At 38.5% G+C, this 13,302-nt stretch overlaps 1 protein-coding gene across 4 annotated transcripts in view; it reads right to left on the bottom strand.

The window, feature by feature from the left end:
* The window catches only part of PPEF1 (protein phosphatase with EF-hand domain 1), a 140,595-nt gene that overhangs the window by 77,118 nt on the left and 50,175 nt on the right, over positions 1-13,302 (bottom strand). For all 4 annotated transcript variants that reach the window (XM_057718245.1, XM_057718248.1, XM_057718247.1 and 1 more), the window contains 2 exons: positions 5,971-6,098; positions 2,933-2,993 (listed from right to left, as the gene is read on the bottom strand). In XM_057718245.1, the coding sequence (XP_057574228.1) occupies positions 2,933-2,993; positions 5,971-6,098 (189 nt within the window). The remainder of the gene's footprint in view (positions 1-2,932; positions 2,994-5,970; positions 6,099-13,302) is intronic.

The raw sequence follows: 13,302 nt of genomic DNA on the forward strand, positions 1-13,302 counted from the left end.
TGATACCACATGCAACAAAGACAAGCCATCCCCACTGAGCCCTGTTCAAATGCCTGACCCACAGAATCACAAGCAATAAAATGGTTGTTGTTTTAAAGCACTAAATTTTGGGGTGGTTTGTTATACAGCAATAGATAATAGAAAATGAGTATATAGCAAAGGAAAGAATACGTATGCTCACTAAAAAGGACAGGTACAAGAATGTGCATAGTAGTACCATTTAAATTACCAAAACTGAAAACAACTCAAATGCCCATAAACAACAGAATGGATGGAAGCAACCTAAATGCCCATCAACAGACGAATGGATAAAGAAGATGTGGCACATATATACAATGGACTATTATGCAGCCATAAAAAGGAAGGAAATGGAGCTATATGTAATGAGGTGGATAGACCTAGAGTCTGTCATACAGAGCGAAGTAAGCCAGAAAGAGAAAAACAAATACTGTATGCTAACTCATATATACGGAATCTTAAAAAAAAAAATGGTACTGATGAAGCCAGTGACAGGGCAAGAATAAGAATGCAGATGCAGAGAATGGACTGGAGGACATGGGGTTGGGGGGGTGAGGGGCGAAGGAGAAGCTGGGACGACGGTGAGAGAGTAGCATAGACATATTTACACTACCAACTGTAAAATAGATAGCTAGTGGGAAGTTGCTGTATAACAAAGGGAGATCAACTCGATGATGGGTGATGCCTTAGCGGACCAGGACAGGGAGAGCGGGAGGGGATATGGGGATATATGTATAAATATAGCTCATTCACTTTGGTGTACCTCAAAAGCTGGTACAAGAGTGTAAGCAATTATATTCCAATAAAGAGCTTAAAAAAACAATAGAATGGATAAATTTTGATATATTCATAAAATTGGATATTATTTAGCAATAAGAATGACCAAATGGATGACTCTCACAAATATAAATTTGAGTAAAAGAAGCAAAACTGTATGCTTTCATTTATACAGAGAAGTTGAAAAACAAGCAAAACTAATCTAGGAGGTAGAAGTCAGGAAAGTAGTGAGGGGGGTGTAGGGATTGGGTAGTGTGTGGAGGAGAACAGGAGGGGGCTTCTGTGGCTATGATAATGTTTTATTTCTTGTTCTGGGTGCATGTTACAAGGCTGAGTTTACTCTGAGAAAATTTGTTAAGTCACATACTTATCATTTGTGTACTTTCCTGTAATTTGTATACTTTTCTTCCAGAAAAGCTTACACAAGAAGTTTAAACCACTGTCCCTTTCTCTGATAAAATTTTAAAAATATTTTTAAATCACTTACATAATTTTTTTTAAAGCAGATTTTTAAAAATAAAGAGCCCGAGTAAATATCTTTGGGCTAGAACCCAGCCATCCGTGGCTCTGAATCTCCAAAAGTGATTCTGATGCATAGCTCAGATTAAAATATTAGGTCATTAGCAGAAAGAGGGCTGCTTCATTTCATCATTATTATATTTCCTTTCAGAAATATTTTTGCCAAAGAACATGAAGCACAAACAACTGTCTTCCACATGTAATTATCTAAAAGAAACAAAATGGCAAAATACCCACTTCCACCCACTCCCCACTCCTCAGGTTTGGCTAGTCCACTATTCAGAAACCTTCCACAGATCATCATTAAATACTTTAATTAGTTTCACACATATGTACTTAGCTCAGAGCATACCATTAAAACACCATTCCTTCGCCACTTTGAAGGGTGCTCACTAGATTAAAAATGCTTTTAGATGCCATACACATCTTTAACTAGAGCAAAAATGGTTGGCCGAAATTAGAGAAAAATGAGTTTCTAAGTCAAGTGTCTACCTTGAAGATAACAACAGGAAGATCTTAATTTCCAAGAGAAATACATGACTTGTGAATAACTATAATTTCTTTTTTTCTTTGGCCATGCCGTGCAGCATGTAGGATCTTAGTTCCCTGACCAGCGATCGAACCCATGCCCCCTGCAGTGGAAGCGTGGAGTCCTAACCACTGGACCCCCAGGGAAGTCCATGTATAACTATAATTTTAAAATCATTTTGAAACACACCTATATTGTCTATATCTGAAATGATTTATTTAGTTATTTCAGAATGACTAAATAAATGATAGATAAATAGACAGCCTGACAGACAGCTAACTAGCTATGGAAAAAACAGAGACATGATGGTGCCAACTGTGTTTAATTTCCCATATCCCCCAGATCTGTTTCATTAAATATTCAAGATATTTTGATCTCTCCGCACAAAAATTCTGTGGATAAAAAATAAGATCCTCGGGCTTCCTAGGTGGCACAGTGGTTAAGAATCCGCCTGCCAATGCAGGGGACACAGTTCGATCCCTGCTCCAGGAAGATCCCACATGCCGTGGAGCAACTAAGCCTATGCGCCACAACTATTGAGCCTACGCTCTAGAGCCTGTGAGCCACATCTATTGAGCCCATGTGCTGCAACTACTGAAGCCCACAGGCCTAGAATCCGTGCTCCACAACAAGAGAAGCCACGGCAATGAGGAGCCTGTGCACCACAACGAAGAGTAGCCCGCTCTCACCGCAACTAAAGAAAGCCTGCACACAGCAAAAAAAGACCCAACACAGCCAATAAAATAAATAAATAAATTAAAAAAAAAAAAAATAAGATCCTTTTTACTAAGCTACTATTGTACATCAGTAGGTTGTGGTTCAGAGAAGGTATTCAACACACTAATGTAAAATTAAATCTAATTCAGTTTTTTGAAAATGAAAAAATTAAATGGTCAATTTAGTTGACACAAATCAGGGACGGAAAAAGCCAGTTAAACTGATTTCACCAGTTGTTTGGTGCCATACAAAGAAGACAGATGGGCATCTTTTAAATTTCTTAGTGTTCTCCCATCTTCAGAGTTTACATTCTTTGATGAGACAATTCAATATTTAATGACTGCTTTTCAAAAGACTAAACTTTTTACTTACCTGATTCTTCCTTGTGTACATGTTTATAGTTTTCCAACATGAAGGAAAAGAAGTTGGATAGCTGGACAAAATAAAAATACATTGATCAATTAATGAACCCCAAACAGAACTGTAGTAAACACTGCTGGTGTTCCATGCAAGTCCCCTTTGCTCCTCTGAGGCTCTCATCTCCCAGCTGCCATAAATGCCAATGGGTATCGCCTCTACCTGCCCTCCTCCTCCGCAGGATTGCCCTTGGCAGATGGGCAGCACCTCCCCCAGAGTTGCTTAGGATATCAGATATCCCCCCTTCTGTGGGGCTGCTCATAGAAAATGACTAACTGAAGCAAGGGTATCACAGCCCAGACCCCCACCTCCCTTGCCACTTGGTAGGACAAACTGACGCATTTCACACTTCAGAGCTCCCAACGGGATCAGGCTGAGGTCAGACTTCTCTAGAAACTATATTTTTGCCTAGCTTCTTCCCCATCCTATCTTGCTTTTCTCATTCCCTTAGAGGTTTTTCCTGAGAATACACTCTCAGGAAGTCACTTGTACCGGAAGCCACTATCTCAGACTCTGCTTCCAGGAAACCAGTTTAGGACAGCTACTAGATTTGTTTCATTGTGATCTCGTCTATTCCTTTTGATGGTGAGAATAAGGGATATTTTTGAATGCCAAATATATTTGGTAAATGCAGGAAGGGAGGGAGGGAGGGAGGGAAAGATGGAAATCTACCAGCATTCCAATCATCATCTGGATACTGCCTCTATGCCTACCAATTATCTGCAAAGACCTGCATATATACAGCACAAATAACTTTCAAGCCCTGTCTCCCATGAAGAGTGAACACTAAGGAACCTTATCAATCTGGGAGTAGATCTGGGAGTTGAGGGAAGGAAGACTTTCCATACAAATATCAAAATGTATGATTTTAACACTGTTGATGGATTTGTCAATTAAGAGTCAACAGAAATCACAATGAGATACCACTTCACACACACTAGGATGACTGTCACCAAAGAGACAAATAATAATGAATGTTGGCAAAGATGTGGCAAAATTAAAGCTCTCATACACTGCTGGTGGGAATGTAAAATGGCACAGCTTCTTTGGAAAACAATTTAGCAGTTACTCAAAAAGTTAAACACAGACTATTTGATGACCCAGAAATTCCACTCCTAGGTATATACCCAAGAGAACTGAACAAATGTGTTCACAGAAAAACTTGCACACAAAAATTCATAATAGCCAACAAAATGGAAGCAACCCAAATGATCTATCCATGGAGGAAAGAATAAACAAAATGGGTTACATCTATACAACGGAATAATATTCAGCAATAAAGAGGAATGAAGTATTGACACATGCTACAACATGGATGAACCTTGAATATATTATGCTAAGTGAAAGAAGTCATTCACAAAGGATCACATATTGTGTGATTCCATTTATTTGAAATGACCAGAAAAGACAAATCCATGAAGATAAAAAACAGATTCATAGTTGCCAAGGGCTGGGCAGAGGGCGGGAACAGGGAGTGAGTGCTAATGAACATAGAGGTTTTTTTTTTCGGGGTGAGGGGGGTGATGAAAATGTTCTAAAATATACTGTGGTGATGACTGCACAACTTAGTGAATATACTAAAGGCCATTGAATTTTCTACTTTAAATGGGTGAACTGTATCCCAATAAATTTGTTATTAAAAAAGACTCTAGGACTTCCTAGGTGGTGCAGTGGTTAAGAATCCGCCTGCCAATGCGGGGGACATGGTTCGATCCCAGCCCCAGGAAGATCCCACATGCTGCGGAGCAACTAAGCCCGTGAGCCACAACTACTGAGCCTGCACTCTAGAGCCCGTGAGCCACAACTATTGAGCCCATGTGCCGCAACTACTGAAGCCCACGCACCTAGAGCCTGTACTCCGCAACAAGAGAGGCCACCACAATGAAGAGTAGCCCTAGCTCTCTGCAACTAGAGAAAGCCCGTGTGCAGCAATGAAGACCCAACACAGCCAACAACATAAATAAATGAATAAATTTATTAAAAAAAAAGACTCTATATTTAGAGGATGTACAAATACTGGAATGTTTGTGTATAAAGCATATCAATTTGAGAGCTCTCTCCCCCTTTATCTCCATCACCATATTCTACAGTGCTTAAAAGGACAGTCAAAGCTGTGAACTGCTAAGGGAATACCTGACTGAATCATAGTATATAATTTTTATAGCTACCAAGAATAAATCCAGCAATTTCTTTAATTCTTTTTGAAATTTTAATTATTTTTAGTTATATTTATTACTTTTATTTAATATTTTTATTTTAATTATATTATGTGGTTAATAAATTTATAAATATATGATTGTTGAAAACTACAAATGATACAGAATGCAAGTGGGAAGTCCCTCCCATCCACTTCTACTCACCAACCATGCTTCTCCCTAGAAATAACCACAGTAAATACTTTACTGCATAGACATTCACTATATGTTTCATTTCCTTTCACATATATGGCATAAAAACTCTTCATATTGTTCCATAAGTTGATTTTTTCATTAACAGATATATTGTACTAGATCTAAGATCTTTTTATTGTTAAAAGTACTTTTTTCTGTTAGTAAACATTAAAGCTGGATTTACATAGCAATTTTGCAAGCTTGAAAAAGTCCTCCCTCACCCATCTATATTTTCCTCTAGAATTTTCATATGTTTGTTCCCAGGAAATTCTTCCATTTATTTAACTCAAAGTGATTTTTTACTTCATAAAGTAACAACTTTACTTAACAGGGCACATACCAAAAAATAGAATAAGATCATTTTTTATTAGGTAACCAGACATCTGGTAGCCCTCTTAAAAATACAAACTTCAGAATTGAAAAACACCATCCTCTTCCCAAATCATACTCTCTCAGTAGCTAGTTCCCAATGTCACTATATCCCCTATAAAAGTCTTTCACCAAGGTTCCTTAACTTAAAATGGACTCAAACTTTCATTCTTTCAATAAAAGAGGTAAAGAGAAGCATTTTACCAAAATAAGAGACAAGTTTGCAAAACAGACCTGCAATTGACCTTGTTCATCAGCGTATTCGATGGACTGGAAGATGTTGAGGGCATAGCGTTGTCTGGTCTTCAACCGAGCACTATATCCTCGGTACCAGTTCTGGATGACCAATGCGGCTTTTAGTGCTGCAGACCCAAAGGTTACGAAAGGCAAGAAAAACAGTTACTATGGAGCTATAGGGGGAAGGTAAGTGCTTCAGAAAAAAATCAGTCCACCTGGATTCCTAAGTTCTAAGAACATAAAAACTACAGACAATGACATGCTCCTTTATGTTTTTGTACAATGTCCTCAAGTCTCAAATACTCAGGAATAATGATAACACAGCAATCAAGAGTAGACTTTTTGGAGCCTGAATTTGAATCCCAACTGCTGATTACTGTCTATGTGATTTGGGGAAAGTTATTAGAACTCTCAAAGCTTCAGTTTCCTCATCTGGCACTATTTAGGCATATGAAGTCTATGTACGCCCTATGAAGTAGCAATTCTCACACAGTCCATTAAGGAGACATATGGGGGTACAATGCTTCTTTGTTGGCGGCAGTAGGGAGTTTGACACCAATGCAACCTGGCTGTCCACTGCCAGGAAGAAGAAGATGTGACTGTGGTGGGTACATGCTATAGAGTATTATGCCACAACTGGAGGCAATATATAGCAAAGTGAATGGGTCTTAAAAATACAGTGCTTCAGTTAGAACACTTATTAAAAAGTTAGAATGGAATATAACATGATACCATTTTATATAAATTTAAAATACAGGACTTCCTAGGTGGTGCAGTCATTAAGAATCTGCCTGCCAATGCAGGGGACATGGGTTTGATCCCTGCCCCAGGAAGATACTACATGCCACAGAGCAACTAAGCCCGTGCACCACAACTACTGAGTCTGCACTCTAGAGTCCATGAGCCACAACTATTGAGCCCATGTGCCACAACTACTGAAGCCCATGCGCCTAGAGCCTGTGCTCCACAACAAGAGAAGCCACCACAATGAGGAGCCCGTGCACCACAACGAAGAGTAGCCCCCCACTCACTGCAACTAAAGAAAGCCCGTGTGCAGAAACGAAGACCCAACACAGCCAATTAAATAAATAACTTTATTTAAAAAAATAAAAATAAAAAAAAGTAAAATAAAATACACACACACAAAACCACAATACACGCTTCATAAGAATAAACAGAAAGGAAAAGATATTAAAAATAAGAGATTAGTTATTTGTGGGCTGTGGATGAATGAATGAGCATGGACTATATGCTTAAAAAGGAATAAGCTAATGAACTACCATAAGAAAGGGTCTTGCACAAATCAACGATGACAATGTACAACGTGCTGAGAAGGATGTTTCACTCTACCTTCTGCACCTGTGGTTCAACTGATAAAAGACAGATGGATAACTCTGTCCACACCTCCCTCCTTCGTAGACTTACTATGAGGATGAAATGAGATACTACAGGTGAAGAGTTTAGCCCAATGCCCTGTGTAAAGCACTTGGTAAACAAATGGCAACTATAGTGACAAGTATTGTCTTCAGGCACACTGACTCTTTTCTGGGGCTGGGAGCCTTTGAACCATCTTGTAGCTTCATAGTTTTGAAGAAAGAAATCAGGTGAGAGATAATGAGATTTAAAATATAGTCTCTTATGCCTTTGCAACTTTTAGAGTGACGAATAATCAACACCAGCTGCCTCCTTTTATTCATGCTACAATTTTGCCCAGTTAGCACATAAGAATTAAGAGTTGACTCTAACAAAAGAATTTGAGTTCTAAAGCAGCAATCCAGCCTCTCGGCTTAGTACTGCTGTGGTATAATGAGTATACACTATTCATCTGAGGGTGTGTGTTTATGAGCTTCTCCAAGGTTGTCGGGTTCCAGAGACTCTCGTTTCATTATTCAGCTTCCAGAAAACCCCAGGAAATAGGCATAAGGTCAAGTATCATTATCTTTATAGAGAAAAACCACAGGAGAAGAAACAGTGACATTCAATATCACAAAGCAAATAATTGATAGTAGCAAGTCTGAAATCTCAAGTGTTCTCACCATATTATTACGCAGAGCCCAGGCTCACCTGAAAAGTCTGTTCTGTGGAACAGTCACTGTCATGACCAACTAACTCTCATCTCAGGGGCTCTCTGTTCACCAAGCACAACAGAACTGTTCCAGGGCTATGTACTGAGCACTTACTGAGGGCCAGGCAATGGATTCATCTCTACAGTCAGTCCTTGCTACACTGTGAAGCTGGGAGAGACTAACTTACTTAAGGGCACTTAGCCAGTAAGTGAAAATGGATAGCAAGGAATTGAACTCAGCTCTCAATGACCCTGTAGCCCAAGATCTTAACCTCCATAGACCTATTGATCTTTTTCTGTGCCTCACTTTCTTTATCTGCACAATGATGTAGTGGAATAAATGATCACTAAAGTCTCTTCTATTTAGTATTAGCAACACCAAAAAAAAAAATCAAACTTAATTGTTACTTCTATAATTAATAGTAGAACAAAGTAGCTACCATATGTTAATGGTCTACAAGACATTTAGTCCCCACAAGTATTATCATCTCCATGTTACACATAAGGAAACTTCGGGTCCAGAGAGGCTAGCAGCTTCTAATACCCTCAAAGACTTCCTAATTATATATAATATTTCATTAAAAAATTCACAAACTACTGTGAACAAACAGGTAACCACCTCAGAACCCAAGAGCCAGGAGCAGAAAAGCCATGCCAAGCAGGACGCACAGGGCTCACTCTCTTAGAGTCCACAATCTTGGCTCAAATGTTGCCTTCTCAGTGAGGCCTTTCCTGACCACCCTTTATAAAATGGCACCTATTCCCCCACTCCCTATCTCCTTTATCTTCTCTCCGTAGCACTTATCACTGATACAGCATATGTTTTACTCATTTGTTACTGTCTGTTTCCTTTCACTAGAAATGTAATCTCCATAAAGGCTGGGATTTTTGGTCCATTGGTTAGCTGCTGTATTCCCTGAGTCTGGAACAGTCCCTGGAACATAGTAGATGCTCAATAAATATTTGTTGAATGAATGAATGCAATGAATGTTTAGGTAAAATTTTCTGTCTTGTGTTTTCTTCATGCTAATTTGTGAATCTTTGGTTTGGTTTGGTTTGGTTTTTTAAATAGGAGTTTATTTGACATTCCTTTTTTTAAAAATATTTATTTATTTGGCTGTGCAGCGTCCTAGTTGCAGCACACAGCTCTTCATTGTGGCACATCGGCTTCTCTAGCTGGAGCACGTGGGCTTCTCTCTAGTTGTGGCACGCGGGCTCCATAGTGCATGGGCTCAATAGTTGCAACAAGTAGGCTTAGTTGCCCCATGGCATATGGGATCTCAGTTCCCCAACCAGGGATCGAACCCGTGTCCCCTGCAATGGAAGGCAGATTCTTCACCACTGGACCACCAGGTAAGTTTCTTGACAATCCTTTAAATAAGAAGTTTTATAATCAGAATGATAAGGCATTTAAAGAGTGGTTTTGAAATTCTGCTGGCAGAGGCCTCCTGAGGAGGCAACAGGATGAGTGAATATTTAATGTAAAGTTTTAAGGGGCCTGATATCCAATCAGGAAGAGAGACACAAGTGTGACAGAACTGATTAAAATGAATTCAAATGAATTAGAAAGAGAATGAACCGTCTAGTTGCAAAAGCTTTTAAACAAGGAGGAAAAGCATCTATTACCTCAGCTGTTCAAAGCACGATGAGAATATGGTATAGCTCAACTCTGGGACCACAGTTTTCACTGTTATTTTTGTTTACAGATATCTGCCATCTGCTAGAGTGTGTGGCTGTCCCAGTGAGACTTTCAACTTCACTGGAAAAAGATGGTCATAAAGTCTGCTTCTTGAGCAGAAAGCAAGGCAGGGACCCTATGAGGCTCGCTCCTCCACAAACTCTGGCATCCCTGCAGAGCAAGGGCAAGACACAGCATCCTTGTCCCTGGGAAGCATTTTTCTTAAGCAAGAGGGAAACGAGAGGAAAGTATGAGGTCCAGTCTCCAAATAATGACAGATATTTTAAACAAAAGTATCACTTTCCCAAATGGCAAAAGAGATTATAGTTTTATCATTCTTGGAAACATATGGGCTTTCAGTCAGAGAAGGGCAAGAAACAGAGGTCATTTCTTTGACTTCTTATTTACCCACATACTTGCCCACCCACCAACCCATCCACATGGGAGAATAAAAATAAGTTCGAATTTGTAATCTGGAGATTTCCATTTTGGTCCTAACTCAGCCAATTGTATAACCTCAGGCAAATCACTTAACCTCTCTGGTCTTTTTCTCATGTGAACAATGAGAACTTGGGACTATGTGACCTCTAAGATTCTTTCCAATTATAAAATACTCTAATTCATCCTTCTTTTCTTTTTAATGCCCCAGCAGCAGCCAATCTAGCCTATAGCAAAACTGAAATTAACCATTAAAGGACAAAATAGGATGTGTAAATGTGAACACTCAAATCAGAAGCTTCTGGACACAAAAGCCAAATTCCAAAGGCTACTCAAAAAAAAAAAAATCTGAATTATCCTTGTAGGAAAAAATCCAAGTCAACTCACTAATATCCTTGGCTTTCCCATCAAGGAACTGTAGCCAAAGTTTGCTAGCAATTGGTCTAAGAACAAACCTTTCCCCTATTACTTCTCCTTTAAATCGCCTAAAACATGACTACTGTATACATTCTGTTAACTGGTACAAGTGACAGCCAATAGAAGATGGGGAGAAACAGATGGGGAAGAAAGTGAAGACAAGAGAGGGTGGGGATACCGAGACACATGGGAAGGGTCTAAAGTGCAGAGGTTTCAATGAAAATCGAGAGATCAGAGAATGGGAGAATGTTCCTAAAGACTGCAGAGGTGGGGCTGATCTAGTTGACCACAGGGGCCAGGAAATGGGAGTGAGCAGCTTAAGTGGAGCAGCTGAATGACTGTATTATTGTGAAAGTGCAAATTTTTTAAAATTATTATTGTATAAGAAATTTAGCTATGTAAAAGATTTACTATCATTTTAAATCATTAAAATATTTTCTTGTAGGAAGTATGTTCTATTCAACAACTCAATAATGACCTTTAATCCTCACTCAGAAAAAAAAATTAAATATCTTGACTACAATTCTGTTTCATGTCTCTCTTGTCATTAATTACTAATGAGTTATACTGCCACATTCATTCACCCAAGATCAAATATAATGAGCATTAAATTTTTGTCTTTTGCAGCTGCTAAAAAGATAATGCAGTATAAAGCCATAATCATATAGAAAAGTGTTCTGATTACGGGAAATACAGGCATACCTTGGAGGTATTTCAGGTTAGGTTCCAGACCACCACAATAAAACAGATAACGCAATAAAGAGAGTCATATGAAATTTTTTGTTTCCCAGTGCATATAAAAGTTATGTTTATACTATATTGTAGCCTACTAAGTGTGCAATAGCATTATGTCTAAAAAATGTACATACCTTAATTTAAAAATACTTTATTGCTAAAAAAAATCAAAACAATTACAATAGTAACATCAAGGATCGCTGATTACAGATCATCATAACAAATACAATAAAATGAAAAAGTTGAAAATACTGTGAGAATTACCAAAATGTGACACAGAGACACAAAGTGAGTAAATACTGTTGGAAAAATGGTGCCAACACGATTGCCACAAACCTTCAATTTGTGAAAAAAATGCAGTATCTGCGAAGCACAATAAAGCAAAGTGCAATTTAAAAAAAGGCATACCTAAAACTGGCAATTGGGCTGAGGTACTGCTCTTTCTTACACTGAATTGATATGTGTCTGTCTGTAACAGGATTTTCTAATAATTAACAGGATCCAACTATAAGACTGGCTTCTTTGTGAATTATCTAGTCAAGGCTGAAATATGGTAAAAAAAAAATAAAGAGGTGGGACTTCATGTCCTTCTAAAGGCTTGTGATTCTAGAGTGGATATCTAAATAGTCCATGTCAGAGTCTCATAATACTTAACATTTCTAAAGCAGAGGTGGATTAATCACACAGGAAAAAAGAGAAAAAGATGAAGATCAATTCAGTTGGTATAAAGAACAAAAAGATTGTTTGGCTTTTTGTTTGCCTTTTTCATTAGGCAATAAATGTGTTTGCGATATCAATCCTATTATATAAACCTCAAGGCCAACACATTATCATATTAAAAAGTGAGTAATTAACTAAAAGTTGTTATTGAGAGGGATCATAATTTCAGATGGAGAAAGTAGTCTCCTTTTACAAAGAAAAGTACTTGTTTAAAATGATTCCCAGTTGATGCCAACAAACCAGGGATTATAGTATATGATGTGGACTGAAAATAAAGATAACAGCAGCTCTGACATACCAATGATAATTAAAACCATGGGAGTAAAGTCACCCAAGGAGAGCATTAGAGTGACAAAATAAGAGGGCCAAGAGGAACCCAGAGGAACCCCAATCTTTAAAAGTTGGGAGAAAATGGAGCCCTCATAAACAGTTCAAACAGATACATGAAAGGAAACCAGGAGAAGATGATGTCACTGAAGCTAAGGGCCATGAGTATTTTAAGACAGGAGTGTACAGGAGTGCCAGGTGCTGCCAGTAAGTCAAGCAAAATAAGTACTGAAAATGCTCCATGGGATTTCAAGGTCATTCAAGATCTTGTCTAAATCATATTCCATGGAATGGGATAAATGAGAAGGAAGGAGACAGTGGTGTGAATGCACTCTTCAAGAGCAAGCTCTGAAAAGGAGGAGAGAGAACAGAGTGACTAGAGGGAACAAGAGGGCTAGGGAAGGCTCTTCTTCCAAAGGGAAGGAAAACACAGTTACAAAGCACAATTCTGCTCAACTGGGAAATTCTGAATATGAACTATATGTTAGAGAGTATTACTCTATTAATTTTTTTTTCAGTGTAATATAGTATTGTAGTTATGGAAGAGACTATCCCTCTTTTTAGGACATTAATGCTAAAGTATGTAGAGGTTAATAGCATAATGTTTACAACTTACTTTCAAATAGAGAGGGAAATGGAGCTGGAGAGAAAGGAGGAAGTGAGAGCAAGAGAGCGGGAGAGAGAGAATAGTAAAGCTAACTTGTGAATCTCGGTGAAGTGTATGGGGTATTCATTGTATTGTTCTTTCGTCTTCTCTGAAGGGTTCCAATTTTAAAAAATAAGATGTTGGGGGAAAAACAAAGCAGAATGGTCAAACTCCCTCCTCAAAAAAAAAACAGCTAAGGGAGTGAGCAGGGGAAGCAGAAGGGGAAAAGCAATACCCCTCACTCCTACACATGCACCTACAGCTACAGAGTACAGTGATAGTCCTTTGAGTGACAAGAACTTT

Source organism: Hippopotamus amphibius, chromosome X (genome assembly GCF_030028045.1).
Source record: "Hippopotamus amphibius kiboko isolate mHipAmp2 chromosome X, mHipAmp2.hap2, whole genome shotgun sequence".
Taxonomy (NCBI): domain Eukaryota; kingdom Metazoa; phylum Chordata; class Mammalia; order Artiodactyla; family Hippopotamidae; genus Hippopotamus; species Hippopotamus amphibius.